Genomic DNA, 24,369 nt, shown 5'->3' on the forward strand with positions numbered 1-24,369 from the left:
TACAGAGATTTATCCAAAGCACCTCCGATGCTGCTCCAAAATCGAAACCCAGCCAAAGCTCGTATTCTAGACTAACGAAAGGAGACCATCCACGAGAAAACAAAATCGAAGGAAAAAAAGGGGCCGGGGGGTAATTCAACATCAAATATTTTTGCTCCGTTCATTTGCGAGCAGCAGTATCAAAAAGATTGATGATTTTACCTCGCCTTGGTCGTCCAATAATGGAAGCTAGTAGTCTGGTGGTTGGCAACTTGGCACCATTTCTTTCTCAGACCGGCAGACACCAACTCCGGCATCCCATCCTATGCTTGAAGACAGATAGATAGATGCCCAAACCCTTCGGCCCCAAAGAAAAAGACTGAAGAATACTCGAATCCATCGTACCATAGAGCCGTGCCTCTTTCCAACATGAATGAAAATGGTCGAAATAATTCCTCCATGTTCTTGGCTACTGGCACCCAACAGGCGGCTCTAATCCTCGTACAGAACTCGAATTATTCAACATAGAAAGCTAAAAACTCAAGACTCGCTAAAAAAAAAAAAAACCCAAACGACCGATAGGATGAGTTTCTCGACAAAATTCGACGAGGGATCCATCCAACCATAATGGATTATCCAATCTACCCGACTCCATAATCAATCGATTCATGTCCGATTTCTTGTACGAATAAAAAGTTCATCAATTAAATCTCAAGAAACTAGAGAAGCCAAAGTTGTTTATCACCATAAAGGAGAAAAGTTAAAACCCAAAAAAAAAAAAAAAAAAAGAGAGAGAAAGAGAAGCGGGAAAAATAAAAATAAAAAAGAGGTATCGTTAAAAAAGAATTTGTAAAAAAAAAATAAGCATCCAAATATCTATCTTCCATTAACGACCATTCTCCAACATCCTCGGAACATGCTCTCGAGCAAACCAAAGCCATCCTCTGCAAAAACCGAAAATAAACACAACCAAACTCACCACCATGTCTAACGTTAATCCCAAGCCATGTTTGCCACTGCACCAGAATTTGGTCTCAATCCCACCCCAACGTGGCACTTCAGTCGCAACATACCACAATTTTTGTCAGACTAATACTACTATAAATGAGCTCATCAGCCAGTCAGCCCCTCGCTCTCTCTTCAGCACCAACTCCAGGCCCAAATCCGTCATCCTCATTCCTCACGCATATTCTTTTCTTTTCTTTTTCTGTTTTTTTTTCCCCTTTTCAATCTCCCGCACCCGCAGCAGACTCATAGTAGGTACATTAACATACACAAAATCTATCTATATATATATATATATCACCCCTTGCTCTCACGAGAAAATCTTTCCAAAAAGAAAAGGAAAATTAAAATATTGCATCATTATTTCAATTCGAGTATAGTAAGGCTACCTACACTTCATTCGCGACAATTTATACATAGTATTTGTGTTTTTTTCGGTCTCTCCTTCTCTCACATGAGTAGTTGCTTGTTGTAGAGAGAGAGAGAAAGAAAGAAAGAAGGCTGCGCGGAACAGAGATCCCCTATTCAGACACACCAAACCTCTCTGCAATTGCGACGTCTCCCTCTATTCTTCTATTAATTCGAAGCCGATATTTTCACCCAGTTTCGATTCTTTAATTCGATTGCTCGTATTATTCTATTTGCTATTTTTTTCCCGAGGGAAATAATTCAGTGTTTCTCGCTTGCGAGCCAAGTTTCTCTGCTATATCTATATACATATTCGAGTATTTAGGGTTCGAAGTATGGAAAATTAGGGCATCCGAGGATAGATTGGGAGTTGGAATTGGGGCCTGAACTGGTAATTGAGGTAATTGAGGAAGATGATAATCAAGAGGAACTTGAAATCGGTAATGCCGACTTTGAAACGCTGCCGAGTCGCTGACTCGGGCGCAGAGGACGACGAAAGTTCTGGGAATCGGAAGAAACGGAAACCTAATAACGGCTACTATCCTCTGCATCTTCTCCGTGACGTTGCCGCAGGTGTAATTCCTTTCAGTGGATATGGTATCCAGAGTATTCTAGCACAAGGGGGCGTCGCCGGAGTTGCTGCTGCGCCCACGGCCGCTTCCTGGTGTAATGGAGGTTCGTTATGCCCGGCTGAGGCGGAGTCAAAATTGAAGGGTATTGACAGCGGCGATAGAATAGTGCAGGAGGCTCCTCGCCCGCCCTTGGTGAGGACTTCAAGAGGGCGAGTTCAGGTTCTACCTTCTCGATTTAATGACTCAGTTCTTGATAATTGGCGGAAAGAGAAGAGTAAAACTAGTGCGAAGGAATCGGCATTGGATCCTGAATTCAATCCCTATAAAGAAAGAGCCAATCTCAAAAACTCCAAGCTTCGTGGAGATACTAAGGATAAGGTTAACTACCGATGTCGTGAGGTTCCTCCATATCTGGGGGATGAAACGGAAGAATTGGGGTCTCAAAGGTCCAAGAGATACGGTGTTAGGAAGTATTCTAGCTCGCGGAGTACATTAACTTCTTTGCATGAGCAACAAGCAGAGATCGAGGAGGATGGAGAATTAGAGGAGTGTATATATTTGAGTGGCATTAATGAATACGTTAAGGAGGAGGTGGAAAAGAAACGCAGGATATATGGTCCCAATGACTTTGTTTCAGGTGATATAGTTTGGGCCATATCCGGGAGGCGTTGTCCTGCCTGGCCAGCTATTGTCCTTGATACGGACACACAAACTCCTCAACAAGTTCTGAATTTCCGTGTTGCTGGTGCAATTTGCGTGATGTTTTTTGGTTATTCTGGTAATGGGACGCAAAGGGTAAGTTTATGCTTGTTATCTTATCTACCATATTTAGTGTGCTGAGTTTTTGCTCTTGGGCACTTGTATGTGTGTGTGGTAAGTACATGCTCTTGCTAAGATCTTTGTATTTATGGACATTGAATATGTTGATGAGCAGGATTATGCATGGGTTAAACGAGGGATGATATTTCCTTTTGTAGACTATGTAGATAGGTACGTGCTTCTTGCATTTGCTGATTCCAGTCGCCAACTAATTTTTTCATGCCATAATTGTGGTGGGATTTTTGTTGGTTTAGTTTTCAGGGACAGACAGAGTTGAATGATGGAAAGCCCAGTGATCTGCGTACTGCCATAGAGGAGGCATTTCTGGCTGAAAATGGATTTAACGAGATGTTGATGGTTGAAATCAACGCAGCAGCGGGCAATTTAGAATATCTCCAGTCTCTGACGAGAGGGGTATATGAGGCATCTGATTCAAACCAGGATCAGGAGTGTAATTCATTGAATAAGGCGAGTCCTATTTTAGTTACAATGTCACAGTAATTTCTGGATGGATGGGGAACAGTTGGTCTCAACAATAAAATATTGATGCCTTCAGCATTAAACTCTCAAAATTTACCATTTTTCCAGCACTTCAAAGCCAATTCAGCTTCTATTTGCCTTCATAGCAATGGTTTGATACAGCTAAATACTGCTCCTTCTAATTCTTAATCTTTACTTCCCTTGCGCAGGAGCGGCTCAGAAAGAAAGGGATAGAATCCTGTGAGGCCTGTGGCTTGAGTATGTCTCCTAAAATGCCAAAGAAACTGAATGATTCAAATCTTGGAAGCAGTCGTCTGTGTCCTTCTTGCGCTCGGGTTGGTTAAATGCATTTGCCTACAGGTTTACAAAATTATAATTTGGTATTCTGTCTTTTCATGTGTTTTTGTTTCCACATGGCAGTTAAAGAAAATGAAGCATTACTGTGCCATATGCAAGAAGATTTGGAATCAGTCAGATAGCGGTACTTGGGTAAGACAATCAAACTATATCCACATTGTTCCAATTCCTTTCACTCACACGCACACAGAACATCTATAAATCATGCCTTTATATACTTTGTTTTCTTCCTTTTCTTTTTCTTTTCTCTCTTATATCACAATTTATAATTCCTTGACCAATTAGGTACGTTGTGATGGCTGTAAAGTTTGGGTGCATGCCGAGTGTGACAAAATTTCAAACAGTAGTTATAAGGTCATCTCTTCATTCACTATCTCTAAATTTGCCTCTATTCGAACAAATTGGCAATTCTATCTGGTTCTCAATGAGAATTTAACATGTTTGTTATACTGTTTCTAGGATCTGGGAACCACCGAATATTATTGTCCTGAATGCAAAGCAAGGTTTAATTTTGAATTATCTGATTCCGAAAATCTGGTCTCTAAAACCAAGTAAGTCTGTGTTGTCTATCATTTGTATGTTTATGCATTCTGTAGTTTGGTCTCTGAACATCAAATGGGGATGTTGTTCTTGACTCAGACATAACAAGAAGAATGGTCTGCCTGATAAAGTCAATGTTGTCTGCTCTGGGGTGGAAGGCATCTATTTTCCTAGCCTTCACTTGTAAGTATTTGTTGTGATCTCAAATTTATTTTGCTGGCAGTGGTTGTCGCCTTTCGATGCCTAGTTATTTCATACATGGAAAGTCGAATGTAAGTAATTTTATTAGAGCAGAAATCATAATGAAAATGTCTATCTGACTTGTCAGAAATGCATTTTTTTTCCTGGATGGTGTTGCAATATCATCAGATTTTGTTCAGATGTTTTCCAGTTTTATTTTTCCTCTTTCGTTCTACCTTTTAAAGTCTGCTACTAAACATGGTTTCAAGTATTATTTTCTCCATCCAAGGGAGTTTGAATGATTATAGGGTATTGCACCATACAATTGTATGGTCCCTCCCTCTGTTTAAATTGATTTTCTTGCTCCGTTTTGTTGATGATTATGCGTAGATGTGATCATAAAGAACTATTTTTGTTGTAAGTTAAATTGGATATTAATGAGGCTCTCGCATGCTTTATATGTTGTAACTTATGACAGAGAAAGAAAGATGAGGAAGAAAGCAAGATGATAGAAAAAAGATTCAATGTGCTTGTATTGTACAAAAACCTCTAAATTTTTTAGTTGTTGAATGAAACTAACTACTGAAAGCAATAATGCGAAGCACTCAGTTACTGATTTCTTAGATATTTCAGAGCAGTCAGTGTGATATCTCTGATTTCTGTAAATTTTTATGATCTGAACTTTGTCAACTTTTTTGATCTACATTGTAGAGTTGTTTGCAAGTGTGGCTCTTGTGGAACTGAGAAGCAGGCACTAAGTGAGTGGGAACGACATACAGGTTGCAAAACTAAAAACTGGAAGACTAGCATCAGGGTCAAAGGGTCCATGATACCACTCGAGCAATGGGTTTGTATCTTATTGAATGCCTTAAATGTCATTTATGCTCTATGCTTTACTTGAAGATCAAGTGTGCCAGTCTAGTTCAAGCGCATTATTTCACTTCTTACATTTCATCGGTTTATTTAGGAACTTATGTTCTGCTTCTTTGATGTTAATGCACTATTGGGTTCTGTTTTATGAACCTGAATCATCTCATCCGAAATGTGTATACATATATTTTCGTTTAAATCATCAATGTAAAATAAGCTGATACTCCCAGTGATTGATGATTGTTCATTCATATTATCTCTCCAATGAATTTCTAACAGGATCCATTTGGTTTTGCAGATGCTGAAGGTAGCTGAGTATCATTCACGCAATGTGGTTCCTGGAAAATCTCTTAAACGTCCTTCCATTAAAGTCAGGAGACAGAAATTGCTTGCTTTTCTTCAAGGTATTTCCTTTCCTAAGTAGTTAGTGTTATTCTTTGATGGAACGATTGACTTTGTTAAAATGAGGGGGTAGGATTTGACTTGTATTTGTAATCTAAACAGAGAAATATGAACCTGTTTATGCGAAGTGGACGACAGAAAGGTGTGCAGTATGCCGATGGGTTGAAGATTGGGATTACAACAAAATCATCATATGCAACAGGTGAGTGTTAAGGTAGAGCTTCAGTTACTGAGGGCTAAATAGTCATATCATTTCTTCTTCTTTATTTTTGCGTCCTGTGATTTGTTTGCATATATTTCTCCAAGAAGTTTGTGGGATTAAGCTAAGAAAGTTTAATGAGAAAAGTAGTGCTGATATGTGTATATAACTAATATTGCTTTGTATGAGCAAATAAAAGATGTTAGAAAGGTGTTGTTGATGTTCTTATGGTTTCTACCAGATGTCAAATAGCTGTTCATCAAGAATGCTATGGTGCAAGAAATGTTCAGGATTTCACTTCATGGGTCTGTAGATCCTGCGAGACACCTGATGTTGAGCGGGACTGCTGCCTCTGCCCTGTCAAAGGCATGAACTCTCCTTAAATTCTTATCTCCAGAGTTATTGTGGTTTTTGAATTCTGGTATCGGGGAAAATATGTTTTTATACACTTGTTTTGTTTTATTACACATTGGATGAGCTAGTAAGCCGTAAAAGATCTTCTGCTAAAAAATTGAGGTGTCAAGAAGATTTTTATTTCCCTTTAAATGGTTAACCAAAATTTCCAGATCTCTGACAAATATTTTATCCATTAGGAGTTGTTAGTCATTGCTAGCATCGTTACCTCATTCTCTTTGTCAAATGAACGCATGTTAGTACTGGTGAATCATGCCTCATTGTGCAGAATGTGTTGAGTTGTCCTTTCTACTCAACTTTGATTTTACAGAGACTTGCATAGGGTGAAGCATGTTTTGGAGTATCAAAAGTATGTGCTATCATGGGAATAGGCTAACTGTCAGTAAAAGTGCTTATAATGGATCACTGGGGACTCTGTTGAATTATTGATATGAACTTTTATTTCTCTTAACTCATAACTGCTTGGAAAATGTAGGTGGTGCTATGAAGCCTACTGATATTCCGCCTCTATGGGTTCATATTACATGTGCTTGGTTTCAACCGGAAGTTTGTTTTGCAAGTGATGAAAAGATGGAACCTGCCATTGGCATCCTTAGGATTCCTTCAAATTCTTTTGTCAAGGTAGAATAATATTTTGCTTAAATTTTGCAGAAGAACACATCTAGTTTCTGCTTGACATTCAAATTTAAAAATTCAACCATTCTACTTTAGTTGATGAACTCTGACATTGTTAACTAGGGCTAGGTTTTTTAGAGGGACTAAGTTCTTTTATTTGTTGGTATGTTGCACCAATGAAGCCTTGCTTTTTGCTTATATATGTCATAGTATTATCTGATTCAGTCACACGAAGCTTTTACTGTGAGCACTAGAACTGGTATTGATTTTTTACCTTCCAGATCTGTGTAGTTTGCAAGCAAATTCATGGCTCCTGTACACAATGTTCCAAGTGTTCCACTTATTACCATGCAACATGTGCATCAAGGGCTGGCTATCGCATGGAGGTGAGGTTATTTGTACCAATTGTTGTTAGAGCTTTGTCATATACTACTCTTTTATGGGTTTTAGTACCAAATAAGATAAATTAGTGTGAAATGTGTATTAAGAAAGTTCAAAAGGTTGAACATGATAATCAATCTGATTTTTAAGCATTTAGATTAAAAGTTCTAATAGATTGTGCTCTTTTTTTTTCTTGTTATCAAGTACCAAGGCTATAAAGTCTTTATTTTCTAAACTTGCAGTTGCATTGCTTGGAGAAAAATGGGAAACAGATCACCAAAATGGTTTCCTATTGCGCTTACCACAGGTACTGTTCTGGAGGCTGTGCAAGTCTTAAAAAGGAAGAGGGGTAAAGGGTCTTCCTGCATTACATTTTTCTTATCTGAGGCATCCTTGGCATATCAAGCATCATTCTGAAAGCAGTAATGGGAGGGGATGTTTAGCACAGTTGGATGGGTTGACCGGTGTCTTTGTCAAATTAATTAGAATCTCATGGGTGAATTGTAAATGCAAGGGGAATGGAAGGATGGAGGGGGGTGGATAATGTGATTTTTCTGTTATTTAGCCTCATGGCTATACATTTTGGTACAGGGCTCCAAATCCAGATAATGTTTTGATTATTCAGACTCCTAAAGGTACTTACTCTACAAAAGGTCTTCTCCAGAACAAGAAGAATACCTGTTCTAGGTTAATTTCATCAAACAGATTGAAACTTGAGGAAGCCCCAAGTACGGAGGTTACTGATGTTGAGCCTCTCTCTGCTGCAAGATGCCGGATTTACAAGAGATTGAATAATAAGGTACTTAAAACATTCAAATCACAGAGATGAAGTCATTTTTCTGTCGTTTGTTGTTTTTCTGAAACCTTGAAATGACAGACCTTTCTGATGAGTAAATCATGTGTTATAGTGTGTCTATCAATCATTTAATGATGCCATTCCTGTCAGGATACATGGTTTTCACTTACAATGTGCTATGCTATTGTTATCTTATACAATTGTTTTAATGGTTGAACAATTGCAGATTTGTAACTTGGCTAATCTTTGACCCTCTTGATCTCTGCTTTGCCAGGGCCAGAGAACGAGCGAAGAGGCTGTTTTCCACAGAGTAATGGGACCTTGCCATCACTCTCTAAATGCAATACAGAGCCTGAATACCATCAAAGTAAGCTTCTTATCATTGTTTTGCACATAGGAATCTAGAGTTTATACTTAAATGCTTAATTCTTTCTCTGTCTTTCAGGAAATAGAAGAGCCTAAGACCTTTTCTACTTTCCGCGAACGTCTTCGCCATTTACAGGCAATTTTTTTTTTTGGATTTCTTACTCAAGTGGTTATGAGTGGCTCGATTCAAGTTCTCACATTATGATAGCTAATTTACTACTGTAGAGAATGGAAATGGAACGTGTTTGTTTTGGTAGATCTGGAATCCATGGATGGGGCCTCTTTGCTCGTAGGAATATCCTAGAAGGAGAAATGGTATGTGTTTTAAACATCATAGAAAGTTGGCATTGACAAAGTTGAGCTCAGCTTTGTTCTTATTTTCATGAAGGATCTCTATTTGGCACACATTGGAATAATGTGGATATGTGGATGCTTCTTGGGTAATCTGTAACTTGTCTGATGATTATCTAGAATGGCATCGATATGAAACGAACCTATAACAGTGATTGTTAATAACTGCATAGCAGTATGGTTCTGAGAGTACATGTCACCAGAGTTTGTGCTTATTCTGAACTATAAAAAGAAGAGTTCAGGCTAATGAAACTTGTTACGGACATTTAATGAATGAGTGTCTAGGAAACATCTGCTTTTGCAATTGATCTCCGCATGTTTAACTCCTTTGAGTTGGTTTCAACTTATTTCACTGGTCAACACAATTTTGTAGTCATGTCGAGAATTTATTGTGTTTCGTTCACTCATTTGGTCTAAGCTTATAACTTCTTCATTGACATATCATATTTCGGTCCTTTGATGATTTTACAGAAGCCCATCCTTCTTGCTTTAGACTTGCTTCATAAATTCCATTATGTGGAGGACCTTCTTTTGACATGATTTGGTAGTTGTATTTCCCGTATATACTATGTTTTAGTTGCTAAAAACGATATGTGCTGTGTTGCCCCCAGGTTCTTGAGTATCGCGGAGAGCAGGTCAGGCGCAGTATTGCAGATCTGAGGGAGGCCCAGTATCGCAATAAGGGCAAAGACTGCTATGTACGCGAATCTACCATTGGCTTACACTGCTATGTTTTCCATTTTTTTGAATATCTTTGGTAAAACCCTTGTAGTCAACCCTCTCAAACTTAAAAACTGTTGTGACACTCTCTCATGCAGCTTTTTAAGATCAGTGAAGAAGTCGTAGTAGACGCCACGGATAAGGGAAACATTGCTCGGTTAATTAACCATTCAGTGAGTACATTTGGACTTTTTCATATATACGGTGCAATGAAGAAGAAAAAAAAAAGATTAAGAAAATGCAGAAAGGGTTTATACGGTGAAACTGGTAGGGATTAAATGGAAGGGAAAAACAAGAGAATATGAAATACGTGAACATGGTTTAATTAGATTGAAATGGTATAAGAGTAGATTTACCTTGGCTGGGAGGGATCTTATCTGTCTCTTGATTAGCAGTTATTATAGCTGATTAGCGCTTAGTCATTTTGGTTTGCTTGGTGTTGGGTGGGAACAGTGCATGCCGAACTGCTATGCAAGGATCATGAGCGTAGGTGATGACGAGAGCCGGATAGTGCTTATTGCCAAGACAAATGTCGCTGCTGGTGATGAATTAACGTAAACTCTCTCCCTCTCTCTCTCTCTCTCTCTCTCTGCGCTTGATACATTGTAGAGAGGAGAAGAAGCAGACTGACCAGCTATGAATTCTTTCTTTGGCCACATTGTTGCAGGTACGATTACTTGTTCGATCCTGACGAGTGCGATGAATTCAGAGTCCCTTGTCTGTGTAAAGCTCCAAATTGTCGAAAGTTCATGAATTAGTTTTGTAGTAGACACAAAAGTTACAGGCATTATATTGTTTCTCCGCAAAGGAGCTCTAACCATTGGTTTCTCTCCTATCGGACCTCACAGCTGGATCACTAATTTTTATTTTATTTTTTTTTCTTTCCGGTCGAAAAGGGGAATATGTATTTTCTTATTCCTTTTCGCTTTTTGTCTTTTCACTTTTGGTAGTCTCTCCAAAGTGTAATAATTGCTCTGACTTCCTTAAAATAGTAGGTTAAGCCGGGCAGCTTTGTATAGCTTGGATAATACTTACAATATCTAATGCTTTTGTTTAAATCCCAAATCAATTAACTTTACTTTGGTATTATTAGACTAATTATACCAGTTGGAGATAGTCATATAGTCTATTATTTTGGCAACTCAACTGCTTCTTCTTGCTATGTTATGTTTGTCCCTCTTCAATTTCTTGATATATATATATATGTTGTGTAGAATTTTTTTTGTTTTTCTCTCACCCTGTGTTTTGCTTAAACTTAAAGAGAAGAAAGAAAATGGAAGAAATAGAATTGGGAAAGATGTGTGGTTATTTTGATTCCATGTGGCTGTGTACTGTAGAATATTATATTATACATTATTGTTGTTCCAGACTTCTCACTTATTAAAAAATAAATAAAATCACTTTCCTTTTCTCCAATTAAAGAAAAATTAAAAGCACTTAGAATTTTTTTGATGCTTCAAAATTCTCAAAATTCAGGGGGCTGGTTTTCGTTGGATGGATAGGGGGAGGAGTTGTTGGGCATTGGGATTGGACCCCCCTGACAGACAGTAGAAGAGTAATACTCCTAGTCAAGAAGAGAGGAGGGAGGGGTGTGGGCGTTGGGAGGAGACCCGTGCGTAGACGCAGCAAATCCTCCTCCACCACGCTACTCTCACGCGTCACGCTTCCCTTGCCCGCCTTCTCTATCCGGCTATCCCTATAATACAGGAATGAATAAGGATTACGACTCAGCAACAAGACAGGACTACAGAATCATTCATTCGAGTCAGAGAGTTGCAACAACCTCCCTCCAACTTCTCGCCTCGCTCATACTCATATTTCACGCGCGCGCACTACTACAGTCTACAGGTAGAGGTGCAGGTGAAAAAGACGACTTTGTAGTTTGGATGGATGGATCATTTGATGATGGCAAGTGAATCCGTTTAAAACATGTGAAGAAGTGTATGTTGCGGCTAATCCAATCCGCTTTGGAATTTTTGGTGTCCGTTCATGGACATATGCAGCAGCAGCAGCAGTATTGCTAGCTAGCACATCGACACCGGCACTGGCTACTGCACCCATCCATCCAAGCTTCATTTATTTTTATTTCCTTATACTGCAGTTAGTAGCAAGCGATTATTCAACCAAAACCTCTCTCTCCCCCCCCCCCCCCCTGTGGCTCTTCTGTTGGTGGATGATGAATAGACGACACAGATGATGGAGTTGATTGGAATTTGTTGCTCAAGTCTGAGTCCGGAATGTGCTGTTGAATTACTACCCTCCCGCTTCAGCTTCATCAATTCGTCCCCAACACCTAGCCACCACCGCCGTCGTCATCATCATCATCATCTTTTCAGGCGGCCTCCCATCCACGCTACAACTTACCACTCCTTCCGTAATCCTCCTCCTACTAGTGCTACCACTTCTTCTACTTGTTATTCGCCCCGGCGGCGGAGCAGCAGATCAAAATTTGCCTGTTGTTCTTCGCTGCCTAGACCACAACCTCCTGCTGCTGCTGCCGCCGCCGCCGCCGCCTCGGAATTCCAGGGGGACAGCGGCAGTGCTTCTAGTAGTCCCGATGATTCCTCCGTTGCTGCTGCGGAGGACGATTTTAGTCACGTCATCAAGTTCAACATGTCCGACTTCAACATCTCTGACCGCGTCAGCGTTGGCCTTACCAGCCGGGTACCCACTCCCCTACCCCGGTCCTCCTCCACTCCTCTTTTCTCTCAATTACCTAATATTTTCCCTTCATACATTCAGGCGGACGAGGTTATCTTCGAAGCTACCGTCAAGGATGTTAATAAGTAAGTTGATTTTCAGCTACCACCCGCCACCTTGTAAAGCAATAAATTGAGGAGGTTTCCATTTTTATTTGTTTGTATTATTTTCTTTTGGACTTGTTGTTTTAGGTTTTAATATACATTTTGTACATTTGCAGTCCATTATATAACACCAAAGTTGTGCTTCGGAGGCTCACAAGTGCTCAGGCTAAGCGCAGAGGACGGAGAGCCATAGAGGTTGCTTGATTCTTGAAAACCGCTCCAATTTCATTTTACGCTTTGTTAGGCGCTAGTCTTTAATTTTTCTGCAATCTGATTTTAGGTGTTGAGGAGATTGGCTCGTCGTAGATTAATGTACCATTCTTACTCGATGCAAGTTTATGGATATGTCTCTTCATCTTCCACTGGTGACACTGGCGCATTTACGCTAGTCCATGGGGTAGGTTGCTTTTTGTTGAGCAATTGTGTTTTTATAAACCTGCACTGCTGTGGAACTAAGAATGCTGCAATCAAGTTATTTAGTGTTCTCAGTTTAACCCCCCTTTGGATTGAAAATTTGTGGAGCTCATTCAAAATATGAAGTAAGTTGTTATACAATGAGTATGTTTTTCTGCTAACGATTGTATCTCCCATGTCCTTCTAAAGGAGACCAGATGCAGTTTTAATGTGCAGACTGAATGCTGTCATGCTCTTAATGACATGATCTTTTAGATGCTTTTGACTCAACTGTAAGCCTCTGTGTCTGACTTTGTAACAATATTCACTCTTGGTCTTTTCCTTTTTCAGTATCATGGCAGTTTTTCTTTGAGACATTGGCTCCAACAATCTGACTGGTTTCCCACTTTGGAAGCTACTCTTGCTCTAGATGAGGATTCTGCAAGAAAAGTGGGTGACGATACTATTGGTGGGCCTGCCGTTTCTCGACAATTGCGACTTATTCGGGTTTTGATGAGGGATCTTTTGATTGGGGTGCGTTATTTGTGCAATTTTTGTATTATCCACAATCACAGTTCAGTTTGTGTTGCTTACTCCATTTCTATGTTAATAAGTGCTTTTATTGCATTCCCACCTCAGGTCAATTACTTGCACAGCCATGGACTTGCCCATACAGAGTTGAGACTGGAAAATTTGCATATTAGCCCTGTGGATAAACATATCAAAGTGAGATTATGCTCTTTTCCTCGTTATACTGGTAAAGAAGCTAAGAGCTTTAGTACTGTATTTCGACTTTTACTGACGTTTATGAGATTTTAGTTAGCATGTCTGTGCACTTGCACCTCTTCGGACAAGGACTTTGGCAAGATAATTATTTAGTATTGCTGAACTCTGGACTGAAAATGTGAAAACATCCAGTTCTCTTCTAAGCTTATGTAGACTACTTGGTTCGCTGTAACCACGTAAACATTCGTGTCTTATATATGTGCATATACATAATTGTGCATTCCTCGAAAGAATACCCTTAGATATGGACATACATATCTATATTGAAAGCCACCACGAAAGCCACCACGGTTGTCATGTTCTTAAAAATCACCCAATTCACAAAGCATGTTTTCAAGCATTTTCTTCTATATCTTAGTAACCTCCTGAAATTATATATAGCCCAATTTTATTTTTCTTAGGTGGGGATACTGGGAAATGCTGCTGATCTTTATGAGAGCTGTTCGGAGACATTAAATAGCAAAATCGATCGGCGAGAGATGATGATTGCATTTGACATGAGGTAAAACAGCTCTGATGCCTTTTGTCATTTTTTGTCAGCACAAGCATTTTCATGGATTTGCTTTTAATTTATCGGGATTTTTTAGGTGTGTCGGGTACATTATGGCTAAAATGGTGCTGACGGAACTCATGGATTCATCGGTATTTATGAAGTTTAAAGCATTCCTCACCAAGGTACGAAAGGCTTTCATGGTAAAAACTCTTTAGACAATGAATTTCTTTTTTTTTACTTTCATTCTTAGTGATAAATTCCCATTCCATGTAGGGAAATGATTCCTCCTGCTTGCGTGAGTTCCTATTGCCTACTATCTATAGGAATTCCTCATCTGGAAATACTGGAATCCAAGTTAGTTCAATCCCTTCTCCAAAGTCGCTGCACTTCTGCTCTTTTGCACCCTGAGAACAACGTGCTAAAATATCTTTCTTGCAGATACTTGATAGAAATTGGGGTGCAGGTTGGAACTTACTATCACTTCTCCTAGCAACCAAACCTTCACAGAGAATAAGGTAGGCTAGCTTATAGAATCTCCAACGTTTTCATATTGATGTTAGTTGTGAGGGAAGAAGCTGTAAAAATAATTATTGGGATCTTATAGCTCGCATCTTGCTTTGCCACGGGGACATCAAATGCTTTTCTCATCCAGCTTTACCGCTGCTGTGATCTCTGTGGAGGACAGATATATATAGGATATCATGGAATAGAATTGATTTTCGAAGTAGGATACAAGACTATGACCAGCAGCATTTCATATTTTCTGCTATACTTATTTTGTCAGTAGTTTGAATGGGGATTCAATACCATCACTAATAGCCATTCCATTCGCTCTAATCTAATTTTTCTAATTAGTAAATGATTATCAGTAATCCCCTTGCCTAGGAGTTGAACATTTTTCATGCCATCTCATGGTACTGTTCATTATATACTGTACAACAGTTGCTTAAAAGCCTTGAGACATCCTTTCTTATGTGGACCAAGATGGAGGATAGACCCGTCAATGGACATTATCAAATGGAACCTCGGTTCAACTGCAGTTCGAATAACAGAGGAGTACATTTATAACCAGCAGCAGGTCTGTAATATTTGTTCCTCTGTGACTCATCTTAATCTGTCTTTGTCAGCTGTAATCTTAAAGTTTCTTCATCTCTGAAAACGTGGTTAATATATGTCTTTATCTTTTAATCAAATCATGATTAGATCCTTTTAGAAATTGTGTAAATGGAGAATCTGAGTCTTGATCTGCAAATCATGATGACTGATTATTTTGGAAACCCACTTTATACCCTTAAAAACACACACCTGGATCTATATATGTTGCACAAAGATTTGCTTCATTGTACTTTCTCAAATTATGATTTGAGTTGCATTGTTATTACATCGGCTCAAGGAATTGCCACATAAAACAGTTTCAGAAATTTCTTACCAGCCATTTCAGCTTATTTTTTATTGCAACGTGATTGTTGGAAACTGCTATCAGTATAGCAGTCAAACCAACCCAATTGTCACACTTTGTACATTCTTTTTTTTTTTTTTACACTTTTTACTTTCCAATATTTACTGTAACAAATAAATGAGTAAAGTATATTTGTTTCTTCTAGGGGGATGGAGCTTTTGTTTTTAAATTGAGGAAAACAAGAGGTCTTCTTTGACTTTTGAATAGAAATACATTTGTTTGAATATCAAATTATTTTAAATAATACTTCGCTTGCATTATAATCACATTTCCTAATTCATCTTTTTATTTTACATGCATCACATCATAAAAAGTATTACAATAATTATTTCAAATAATACTTTATCCAAACAGTTTTCTGCCAAGGACATTCACCTGCCGGGAGTAAAATATTGTCAGCAGACAAGTGCTCTCCAATATTGTTGATAGTCTTACCTTGTGCATGTTGGGCAGGTACGACTTTAAATTTGAATTTTACTGAGAAGTTGCGTCTTTTTTGTGTTCCAGCGGAGAAGGCTTGCCCATTTTATCGAATTAATGGAGATGTTGAATCTGCATTCAAAGCCAAGGGTAACTTGTGTCCGTCATCTTCTTACCATTGCAATATTGAATATCTCTATTGCTGTCATACTAATTACTGATGCAATTTCTGTCAAATCGCAGCATTGGTTGGAATTACTTCCTGGAAAATGGCGATTTTTGTACTCCACTGGTCGGCACATTGGCTTGACCCTTCGTCAGCCTCCTAGTCGTGTTCTTATTGGCGATGTCCGCCTTACAGTGTCTAAAGCTTCAATACCAAACGCAAACTTCTCAGTTGTCTCTGATGTTGAATTTACTGTTATCGTTGGCCGTGATTGGCCACATAACAAGGTTGGAGTAAGTGGAAAACTGCAAGTGGAGTCCTTCTTTAGATTAAAATCTGGGAGAAGGATATACTTGGATGCGGAAGACTCTCCAAAAAGATTTCCATCATTAACAGTGAGTGCTGAGGGTTCCGTTCTGAAAATTTTATCCAGTAAAAAGTGGAAGAAGATCATTCCGATAAAGGAATTTCCTTCCAGCCTTCCAGTTGTAAAGCTTGTGTCTGGTGATATTGGGCTGACAATGATGCTAAATGGCCCGTTGGGTAGTGATGTTGAAAAGGCACAGCAGGTAATACATGAACTGCGCACACAAATTCCGCCTGAAATATTTGATCTTTCAAAAATTGTTTGTGGAACATACGTGGATTCTAGGTTGCTTATTCTCAGGAGTGTCAATGGGTCGGCCTTGCTCTTTACAAGGTCGTGTAAATGATGAAATTCACCATTAGGCCACATGTAACTGTAAATATAGTTGTATTTTGTTTAATTGTGTTAAAAACTTTTCTCTTTCCTCCGTAATGCAGCAATCTTCCCATTGTTTCGAGTCGTAGGAGACCCGATCAACTGACTCGCACATCGAACCAAACAAATAAGCCAAATCTCAAAGTGCTGTGCCGGGCTCGTAAACAGAGAGATGAATTTTAATGATATAGTTGCTCCAATGGAATTGCGACAAGCCTACTAACAATAGTGAACCACAAAGATAACTTGGCATAATAGGCCCACAAGACTCTCGGCATCCTTTTTTGACGAGCTATGCTTCTTGTTCATGTACCGATAGCACCTGCAACGCAATTTCCTCGAAGAGCTTTCTGGAGACCTAGAGCATTCCGTCCCCGCAATCTTGTAGATACAAGCCTTTGATAAGAATGGCAATGGAGACACCAAAGCACCCTTCAGTTGAAAGTGATGGACCATGTGATGATCAAAATAAAAAGCATCCACAGTTCAACAAATCTACATCTACATCTGAAAAAGGATCCAAGGATTTCAACTAAAACCTGGAAGAATTATGTTATCTAAATAAGACCCTGGCGTTGCAGATCGGTGTATGTCTTTTTGTTGTAGATGTTACCCTCTTGATCTTCATATTCTTCTTCAAGATCAGGGCGCCACTTGTTCAATCCCTGCCTTTGCTGGATTCTCTCCCAAAGTTGCTTAGCTTCCTACACGCCCAACAATTGAAAAAAAAAATGAGCTACAGACCAGAACACGAGTACCACACAGCAGAGAAAGCAAAAACCCCTTGTATACACAAACAAGCTATAAATTATGGCACCAATCTATAGTCTACATTTCGCCCTTCAGTCTGAATACATATCCGGAAAAGATGAAAGACGCAAAGGATTTGTCCCTTTTTTTTTTTGGGGGTTGGGGGGTGGTGTTGTGTGGGGGTGGAGAGATGCGGATAGGTACAGATGGTTACTAAAGATGCAACCACTCACACTCCCAGACTTTTATTTCCTTTTTTTGTTTCCATGTTACTATGAGATGACAATAAAGAAAAAATTAAGGCACTGACCTCAATTGATGTGATCTCATTGAAATTTTTTGTATTTGGAATACCAAGGCATCTCATTCCATGCTGATGCCTCCATTCCTTGAAATGCCGTTCATATGCTCTGCGACCCCAGTAGCTGTAATTCCCACAAATCTCACATTTGAATTCCTGACAAAGGATTCAGAAGATGCAATTAGAACTTATCACACGAGTATTAACAACTGACTAATAGATCTGGCACAGGCACATTATGTAGACATTGTTGTGTTGTAACTACCTTAGCAAGGTAATGCTGTCTCTTGTAAAATATGATGTGCAAAGTTAAGCCCATTAAGGAGTCCATTCGAGGAAAAAGCCAATTCTTTCCAGTTCATGCTTTAAGACTCTGTTTCCTTTGTTTTACTTTTCCCTTAAGAAAAGATTTACACTTACAGTTGGCATTGTTTTTGACTCAGAAAAAAGAATGCACACTGCAGAATTGTACATATTCACCATATATAACACATCAGAGCTATTTAAACTTCGTATAGTTCTAATATTTTCAAACTCATCTTAAGGACCTCAAATAAAATGGACAAGGCCACAAATAGCAAAAGAGAAGGAAACAACTCATGGTAAATACAAAATGTAAGAAATATGACACCTCGAAATGCGACCAACTTCTGATTAAAATATTTAACATTTGCTTGATATGTCTCGTATGTAATAACCATTTAAGGACCCTGTAACAGGGGATGTTCCCCCCTTGATTGGTTTCATTAATACGATGATCATTAGAAAAAAAAAACATTTACCAAACTTCAGAGAAATCACCTGACCAAGCCCGTGAAGTTTATACAACCAGTATGGTATAGGTTTCCCATCCCAACCCATGGGCAGCTTGAGTGGATTATAAATCTGCTGTTCCTCGTCATCACTTTCAGATTCTGCTTGTACCTCCTCCTGTTTAAAAAGTTCAAAACAAGTTAAATTTTAATTCAATAGGAAACAACTAAAAAAACAGTAAATGGATACTAAGACTAAATTACTTGACCAAAATTAGGAATTGCAACTCAAAACAGCAATTCAACAGAAAACATATAGAGGGAAAGCATCCCTACATGACACTTAACCCTTTGAAAGGGGAACCAGCTAATGGTATTTAGAAAGAACTGAAAAACAATGCTGAAAGTACACAACATACCACAAAAGAATAAGAAGTTCAAAAACCTAAGAGGAAAGGCAACTTGAGAGCAAGAAAGTCACATCATGTCAAGTTTTAATCATATAGAATAAAACCCCATGCACTATTCACATTGTAGTTGGAACTGATAATAGCAATCCACATGAGTTTATAGTAGATCTAAGGCACTCATCGTCCAACCAAATTAAGAAGATTCGACACAATGCCCTAGTTAGCAAAACTAAAAGCGACTGATAACATCTCCGTCAAACAGAACAATGGTATCCAGATCCTAAAGTTACTTTTGAAGGGCATAAGGGGTTGAAGCAAGAATATATGCATTACCTCTTCACGTTCTGCTTCCATTTCCTCGTATGTCAAAGCCTGCTTTTTCACTACATTTTCTTTTGTCCGTACAATATTCTGCACAAGTTCAAAAAGGTATTACTAGTACTAGTAATTAAAATACTATTCCAGTCAAGTTAGAAAAATGATGTACTAGCAAGTCAACAGCTTAATCACAAATAATACACAAAATAAGAGATGACGTGCTCTTTACTCAAAGAAGCAATTAAAACATACTTCATCCAACAAGTCACAGAGCTTGCTCACTTTGGCTTCCATCAGCGCAATCTCTTTGGCATCTTTACCTGACAGTGGAGTTGAAAGAACACCATTCAGATCTGATTGATGAAAAGCTTTGGCAAAATTTTTCCTGTCCAACTCTTCAAGAGGCTTATCCTGCAACATGAAGATGTAAGAAAACAACTTTAGCAATCAAAACTGAGATAAGAGGACAAAATAATATGCAACTATTTGTATCTTAAAGCAAGGCCAGTTTCTCTCCTCTATGACATTTGTGAAATAGCAGTATACTCTGACTTTTTTTCTGAAATAGAAAGTTAATAGGAAACCTCTCCTTACTGAAAGAGCTAATACACAGAGACAAAATTCTAGAACTTTTATCTCCTCTTTTCCTTTTGTTTGACCTTCTCTTTCTAGTCAGTGACTGCAAGAATTTCTAAGTGCAGGCATAGCTTTAATGTCAAGCAAAATAGTGGACCTTGAAATTTTAATAGCGATGAACATTTCTGAGACTCGACATGTCACTTCTAAAACTAAGCTTCTTAAGCATTTGACATAGAGAAAACAATATTTATCACTTTCAATAAGGAAGGTTATATAATCATGTGCCTTGCACCAAAACAACAAGCCTTTGACAAGCGCAAACCAAATACATAGCATAAGACACAGCAGATTAGCCCATGACAGCAGGAATGAAAACAAAAATGAAGTGGGGGCATTCGCCATGCTATCATATTCCATTATTCTTAAAAATAGAACTCTATAAGGAGAAATTCACAGCACGCTCACCTTGGTAAGGAAAAGCCTCTTTGCGCGCTCCTCAACTGTACCTCCTGTCTTCAGACCCAGTGCAGCCAAGGCCTACAGTGAGATAATATCGCTATCAGTTGGACTTGATATACATGTATACAAATCATATCCAGTTATAAAAGCAGAAACAAAGGATTTTTTTGGGGTTGCGGGGAAGAGGAAGTGGGAAGGGGAATACAAGTTTGAATTTTGATAGTCCACTGGAGAATCACAATAACATTCACTTTGCATGTAATGACCTTCATGGGATACTCAAACCATATTATGCTTGTCAAAAGCAAATTGAAAAAGACTACCCGCCACCCAATTAACCCTGCCAATTAACCATGCATGACATTTCATATCAAAACATAAATGCTTTAGTTTTCAAAACCAGGTTCTAATCCATCATTAACATTAATGTAAGAAAGAAAATCAGATAATCCAATCAAAGCATTAAAAACCATATAAAAGTCATCCAGCTATCTTCTCATACCTTCTTTAACTTCTCAGGTCCCACTTCGCTGTCTCTGATCAACTCTTCAACTGTACTATATTTCCCAAGATCAATCACAGGATGCTCGTCTGAAGCGTGTCCATTTTCTTGACTCTCATTCTCCCATCCTTCTACATTGCCACTTGTCCATTGCTCTTCAAATTCTGTAGTAACCTATGAGAAACTAAAAACTTCAGGAAACAGAAGATATGGAAAATTGCAATAAGATAGAGGGCAATCAACTTTCATCTCTAACTGGAAGTCGACAAAGCCTAATCTCAAGTGACTGAACACTCTAAGGTGTAATAAACATATGATTCTAATTAAACACGCACAACAATACCACCCGGAAAAAAAAACTCATTCAGATATTGCCACTCATCACCAACTTGAACCCCTAACCTTTGTGTGATGCTTCTTGGACTGCCTTGATGATGCATTGAATTGCATTGCATAGGAAACATCATGTTTAGTACCTAGAACAAAGCTCTCAGCTGTAGTAAGACTAATCCTCCTCCATGTTTTATTAATCATGTGTGCATTGTAAGCCAGCTCTTTAATGCTTTAGACGAACTGTGTATTGTAACTTGCACACATCTACTAGAATATAGTCCATCTCAACTGTGAAATACTAATGCCCTTATCAATCAAAAATCTCACTTAAATAATTAGTGGGTAGCCAAGGAGATAAGGGGTCAGAAATATGGTGAATACAAATCTCATGCCAATGTTAAATCCACGATCTCATAACAACCTTCTCAATCCAAAAGAGTTACAGATTCCCAAATATGTGTTATGTGAGGGGAAGAAAGCATACCTTCGAGAATATTCTGCCAAGATCTTGCAAAGGTTCCGTTCGCTCAAAAAAATACACAAGGTACTCTAATAGTTTCTGCAAATATTCCATGTATTGCCTGTGCACGAGGTCAAGACATATTAACCAGATTACAGATTTACACAAAGCAAAACATAGGCAAGGGATGTAAGTAAAAATCACACATAAGACCCCTAGCCAAAAGAATGTGGCCCATAAAACAACCAAGAAAAGGTTGTCATCCTAAAGCTACTCTAATAAGGTTGCCAAAGAAATTGACGACCTTTGCCAAATAAACAAGGGCAGAGTAAGTTCCAAACCATGTGCACTGTCAGATTAAACACCACAATGTCCTAATTACTAAACCAGAAGAGGTACCCTTTCTGTATTAATCCCAGAATACCCAGAAAATATAATTAGGAACCATAACATTGACCCATTTATTTTTCCTTGGCACAATGTCTAAGCCTCAAAAACCACTTTTGATGCTACATCTTAAAAGTTTATGTTAGCTGGTATTGCACCAAAATATAATTTAGTTTCGTCAGAAAATTAGTTATTGTATAGAGTGTAAAATGATGATTAAAAGCATGTTACAAGAGAGGACCTCTCACCCCAACAAGGGTAAGAGAGTGAGTTTGCTGTTTCGCTACCATTCAATTCATGTTCCTGTATTCCAGTATTCAGAGAAATATATCATGTCAAAAATCACAGGGGACCTCAACTAGAATTGATAAGTTAAACAACAACAGATACAGAAGTAAAACAAATGAAATACAAGCGCTGTACCTCATAAACTTGAGCTTCTGAGGAATCTTATGTGGCTGTGAAAAAACATCAAGATAAGCAGTGTATTCAATTCTCTCTCCAAATTTAGAGTTAAGATAATCATTGTACAACTCGTGCAAATCAAGGTATCGTCCCGAAGCTTCCTGGAAAACATAACAGGCATTTACTCAATAAATGGCAAACATAAAAAAGAATCGTCATACATTTCATTTTCAGTAATTCCTATCACTAAGCACTCCACTTATATAAACAACATCTATTTGAATAGTGTTCAACAATAATTTCATGTTTCTGGAACCAATGGAAAGCCTGGCAACTACAAGGCTGAAAAATATATACATACTAAGTCTGCTTTTTGAAATTCCTTAGAAGACCGCGCTATAATACTAGAAAAGGTTTGCAGCTATAGGCATGTTCCCCGTTAAATGAAAACCTTAATTATCCAGGGATTTAAACACTCTGATTATATGCTCTACGAGAGGTGCCCAATTCTTCTTCCCCTCCACACACCCTCAAGAAAGAAAGAATAGAAGAACAACTTACCTCCCCGCTAAACTCAATTTGAGGCTCTTCTCTGAGAATCTGTTCATACTCATCATTGGCATCTATAACACGGGCAGCAGGATGCCGTCTATGGTATTCGCGAATCTGCATAGATAAGAGACATAGACTTCAGAGTCAAGACCACTTACAAAACTATAATTGAGGTTTAGGACTGTCCCAAACTAAACGTAGTCTCGGTGCTTTAATATCATCAAAACAACAAATTCTGTTATGATGCTTACATCGCTGACCTCCTAGGTTAAAATGGAATATAGAGGCTCAAAGCCGCTACAGTTGAAGGATCTCCATGAAAAACGTGTAATACTAAATCCACAGCCATATCTTCATCAAATGTAAAGCGACGCGTTTTTCTTTAAGTATCGCTTGTTAAAATGGCAAGAGAACAACGTCTCCACAGGATCTAAAACACTAATGTAACAACTTTTCCATTGATTATAAAAACAAAGAATCTCTGGATTTCTCGACACTAAATTGTCTCATGGTTCAAACAATTCTCTTATAAGGTAAATGCAATCGTCTTCAGGCAGTTGTTAATGTTAAATTTAATCCGTTACCAAAAACTTGTATACATTAATCGTGGCACATAAGGTTTTCAGTGAGAGAATCTAAAGGGAGAAAAAACGCTAAAGAGTTTTACCTCTTTTAATCTATCATAGAATGCACTGAAAACGTTAGTCCCAGTCGCAGTCTGGCCACCAAGCGCCGCAATCTCATCCTTCCTCGCATTGTCTTTATCTTCATAAATCTCAACCTATTACAAAAACCGTCGAGCACGAACAAACTCATTCAATTTCTCCAAAATAAATTTTACGAAATTGCGGTGAATTTGCTTGAAGTAAAAGGAGGTTTAGAGAAATTACAAGTTTGTTAGTGGTTTCAGTAATTTGTTCGATCATATTGCGAACGCGGTGGCTCTGGTAAAGGCGGTCCCTGGCGGTAGGCGGTTCCGTCTGGAGATCCTTGACGATAAGCCTTTCTAACCGTTCCACCTCCTCGTGCGATGCACGCGTCACCTCCAACAAGGTCGATGACATTCTTGTGTTGTCCTCTGTTCTTTAAGGTGCTAATTCGGCAAACTAGGGTTTTGCAGATGCTGTCAGAAGAATGGAAAAAATGGCTGAATGCCTAAGAAATCGTTGGATGCGGCGTCGTTGAGTTAAGAGCAGTAATAAGGACACAGTTGCACGATGTCGATGATCAAATACCTACTCTCTTCTCACTACTAATAATACCTAGTTGTTCTGGCGGTCACCAGTGTTTCTGACAGTTGAAAACTTTTCCATAGTACCGCGGCGACCTTGTTTGGCAGCCAAATTGTTTGCCAAGTTTGTCTGCTACAAGTTTTTTAAAAACTTTAGTGACAGTAATCTCAAAAAACTTTTCAAAATTTTTAAACTATATATTTTAAAATATT

General features: G+C 38.6%; 3 protein-coding genes across 6 annotated transcripts; 2 read left to right on the plus strand and 1 right to left on the minus strand.

Moving 5' to 3' along the window:
- Positions 1–1,306: 1,306 nt before the first annotated feature.
- On the plus strand, positions 1,307–10,532 carry LOC113763680 (histone-lysine N-methyltransferase ATX4-like). The gene is made up of 23 exons (XM_027307576.1): positions 1,307–2,759; positions 2,899–2,954; positions 3,038–3,251; positions 3,473–3,598; positions 3,684–3,752; positions 3,906–3,974; positions 4,080–4,171; positions 4,260–4,343; positions 5,052–5,187; positions 5,509–5,614; positions 5,715–5,814; positions 6,053–6,177; positions 6,701–6,846; positions 7,122–7,226; positions 7,464–7,528; positions 7,813–8,020; positions 8,292–8,384; positions 8,463–8,519; positions 8,609–8,698; positions 9,346–9,432; positions 9,553–9,627; positions 9,908–10,008; positions 10,122–10,532. Exons 1-23 carry the CDS (start codon positions 1,806–1,808, stop codon positions 10,210–10,212), a joined length of 3,249 nt encoding a protein of 1,082 aa, XP_027163377.1. The 5' UTR covers positions 1,307–1,805; the 3' UTR covers positions 10,213–10,532.
- A 529-nt stretch (positions 10,533–11,061) lies between these two features.
- LOC113753758 (probable plastid-lipid-associated protein 14, chloroplastic) lies at positions 11,062–16,764 on the plus strand. Of its 2 annotated transcripts, none has more exons than XM_027298000.1 (13): positions 11,062–12,118; positions 12,197–12,240; positions 12,375–12,453; positions 12,539–12,655; positions 13,003–13,185; positions 13,291–13,377; positions 13,839–13,939; positions 14,025–14,112; positions 14,204–14,284; positions 14,369–14,445; positions 14,873–15,008; positions 15,897–15,968; positions 16,053–16,764. In XM_027298000.1, the coding sequence occupies exons 1-13, from the start codon at positions 11,648–11,650 to the stop codon at positions 16,686–16,688; spliced, it is 2,172 nt and encodes a 723-aa protein (XP_027153801.1). In that variant the 5' UTR covers positions 11,062–11,647; the 3' UTR covers positions 16,689–16,764. The 2 variants fall into 2 exon arrangements, with proteins under 2 accessions (XP_027153801.1, XP_027153809.1); XM_027298008.1 differs by having other exon boundaries at positions 11,063–12,118; positions 15,897–15,959.
- Positions 16,765–16,875: 111 nt separating this feature from the next.
- Positions 16,876–24,167, minus strand: LOC113753774 (splicing factor SF3a60 homolog). Of its 3 annotated transcripts, none has more exons than XM_027298032.1 (13): positions 23,816–24,167; positions 23,593–23,706; positions 22,935–23,039; positions 22,392–22,534; positions 21,606–21,702; positions 20,789–20,962; positions 20,293–20,364; positions 19,501–19,659; positions 19,264–19,341; positions 18,570–18,698; positions 17,778–17,924; positions 17,257–17,421; positions 16,876–17,113 (listed from the first exon to the last, which is right to left on the minus strand). In XM_027298032.1, the coding sequence occupies exons 1-12, from the start codon at positions 23,987–23,989 to the stop codon at positions 17,275–17,277; spliced, it is 1,539 nt and encodes a 512-aa protein (XP_027153833.1). In that variant the 5' UTR covers positions 23,990–24,167; the 3' UTR covers positions 16,876–17,113; positions 17,257–17,274. The 3 variants fall into 3 exon arrangements, with proteins under 3 accessions (XP_027153833.1, XP_027153825.1, XP_027153818.1); XM_027298024.1 differs by having other exon boundaries at positions 16,876–17,149; XM_027298017.1 differs by having other exon boundaries at positions 16,876–17,421.
- Between the last annotated feature and the right edge of the window lie 202 nt (positions 24,168–24,369).

Source organism: Coffea eugenioides, chromosome 2 (genome assembly GCF_003713205.1).
Source record: "Coffea eugenioides isolate CCC68of chromosome 2, Ceug_1.0, whole genome shotgun sequence".
Classification (NCBI taxonomy): Eukaryota; Viridiplantae; Streptophyta; class Magnoliopsida; order Gentianales; family Rubiaceae; genus Coffea; species Coffea eugenioides.

Excerpts from the sequence above, each read along its gene's own strand:
- LOC113763680 (XM_027307576.1), top strand. The coding sequence starts at position 1,806 with ATGATAATCAAGAGGAACTTGAAATCGGTAATGCCGACTTTGAAACGC. Across the intron at positions 2,760-2,898 it reads CTGGTAATGGGACGCAAAGG|GATTATGCATGGGTTAAACG; the intron begins GTAAGTTTATGC and ends GTTGATGAGCAG. Across the intron at positions 8,699-9,345 it reads ATATCCTAGAAGGAGAAATG|GTTCTTGAGTATCGCGGAGA; the intron begins GTATGTGTTTTA and ends TGTTGCCCCCAG.
- LOC113753758 (XM_027298000.1), top strand. The coding sequence starts at position 11,648 with ATGATGGAGTTGATTGGAATTTGTTGCTCAAGTCTGAGTCCGGAATGT. Across the intron at positions 12,241-12,374 it reads ACCGTCAAGGATGTTAATAA|TCCATTATATAACACCAAAG; the intron begins GTAAGTTGATTT and ends GTACATTTGCAG. Across the intron at positions 14,113-14,203 it reads TTAAAGCATTCCTCACCAAG|GGAAATGATTCCTCCTGCTT; the intron begins GTACGAAAGGCT and ends CATTCCATGTAG.
- LOC113753774 (XM_027298032.1), bottom strand. The coding sequence starts at position 23,989 with ATGTCATCGACCTTGTTGGAGGTGACGCGTGCATCGCACGAGGAGGTG. Across the intron at positions 23,040-23,592 it reads TCTATGATAGATTAAAAGAG|ATTCGCGAATACCATAGACG; the intron begins GTAAAACTCTTT and ends TTATCTATGCAG. Across the intron at positions 20,365-20,788 it reads GACCTGAGAAGTTAAAGAAG|GCCTTGGCTGCACTGGGTCT; the intron begins GTATGAGAAGAT and ends ATCTCACTGTAG.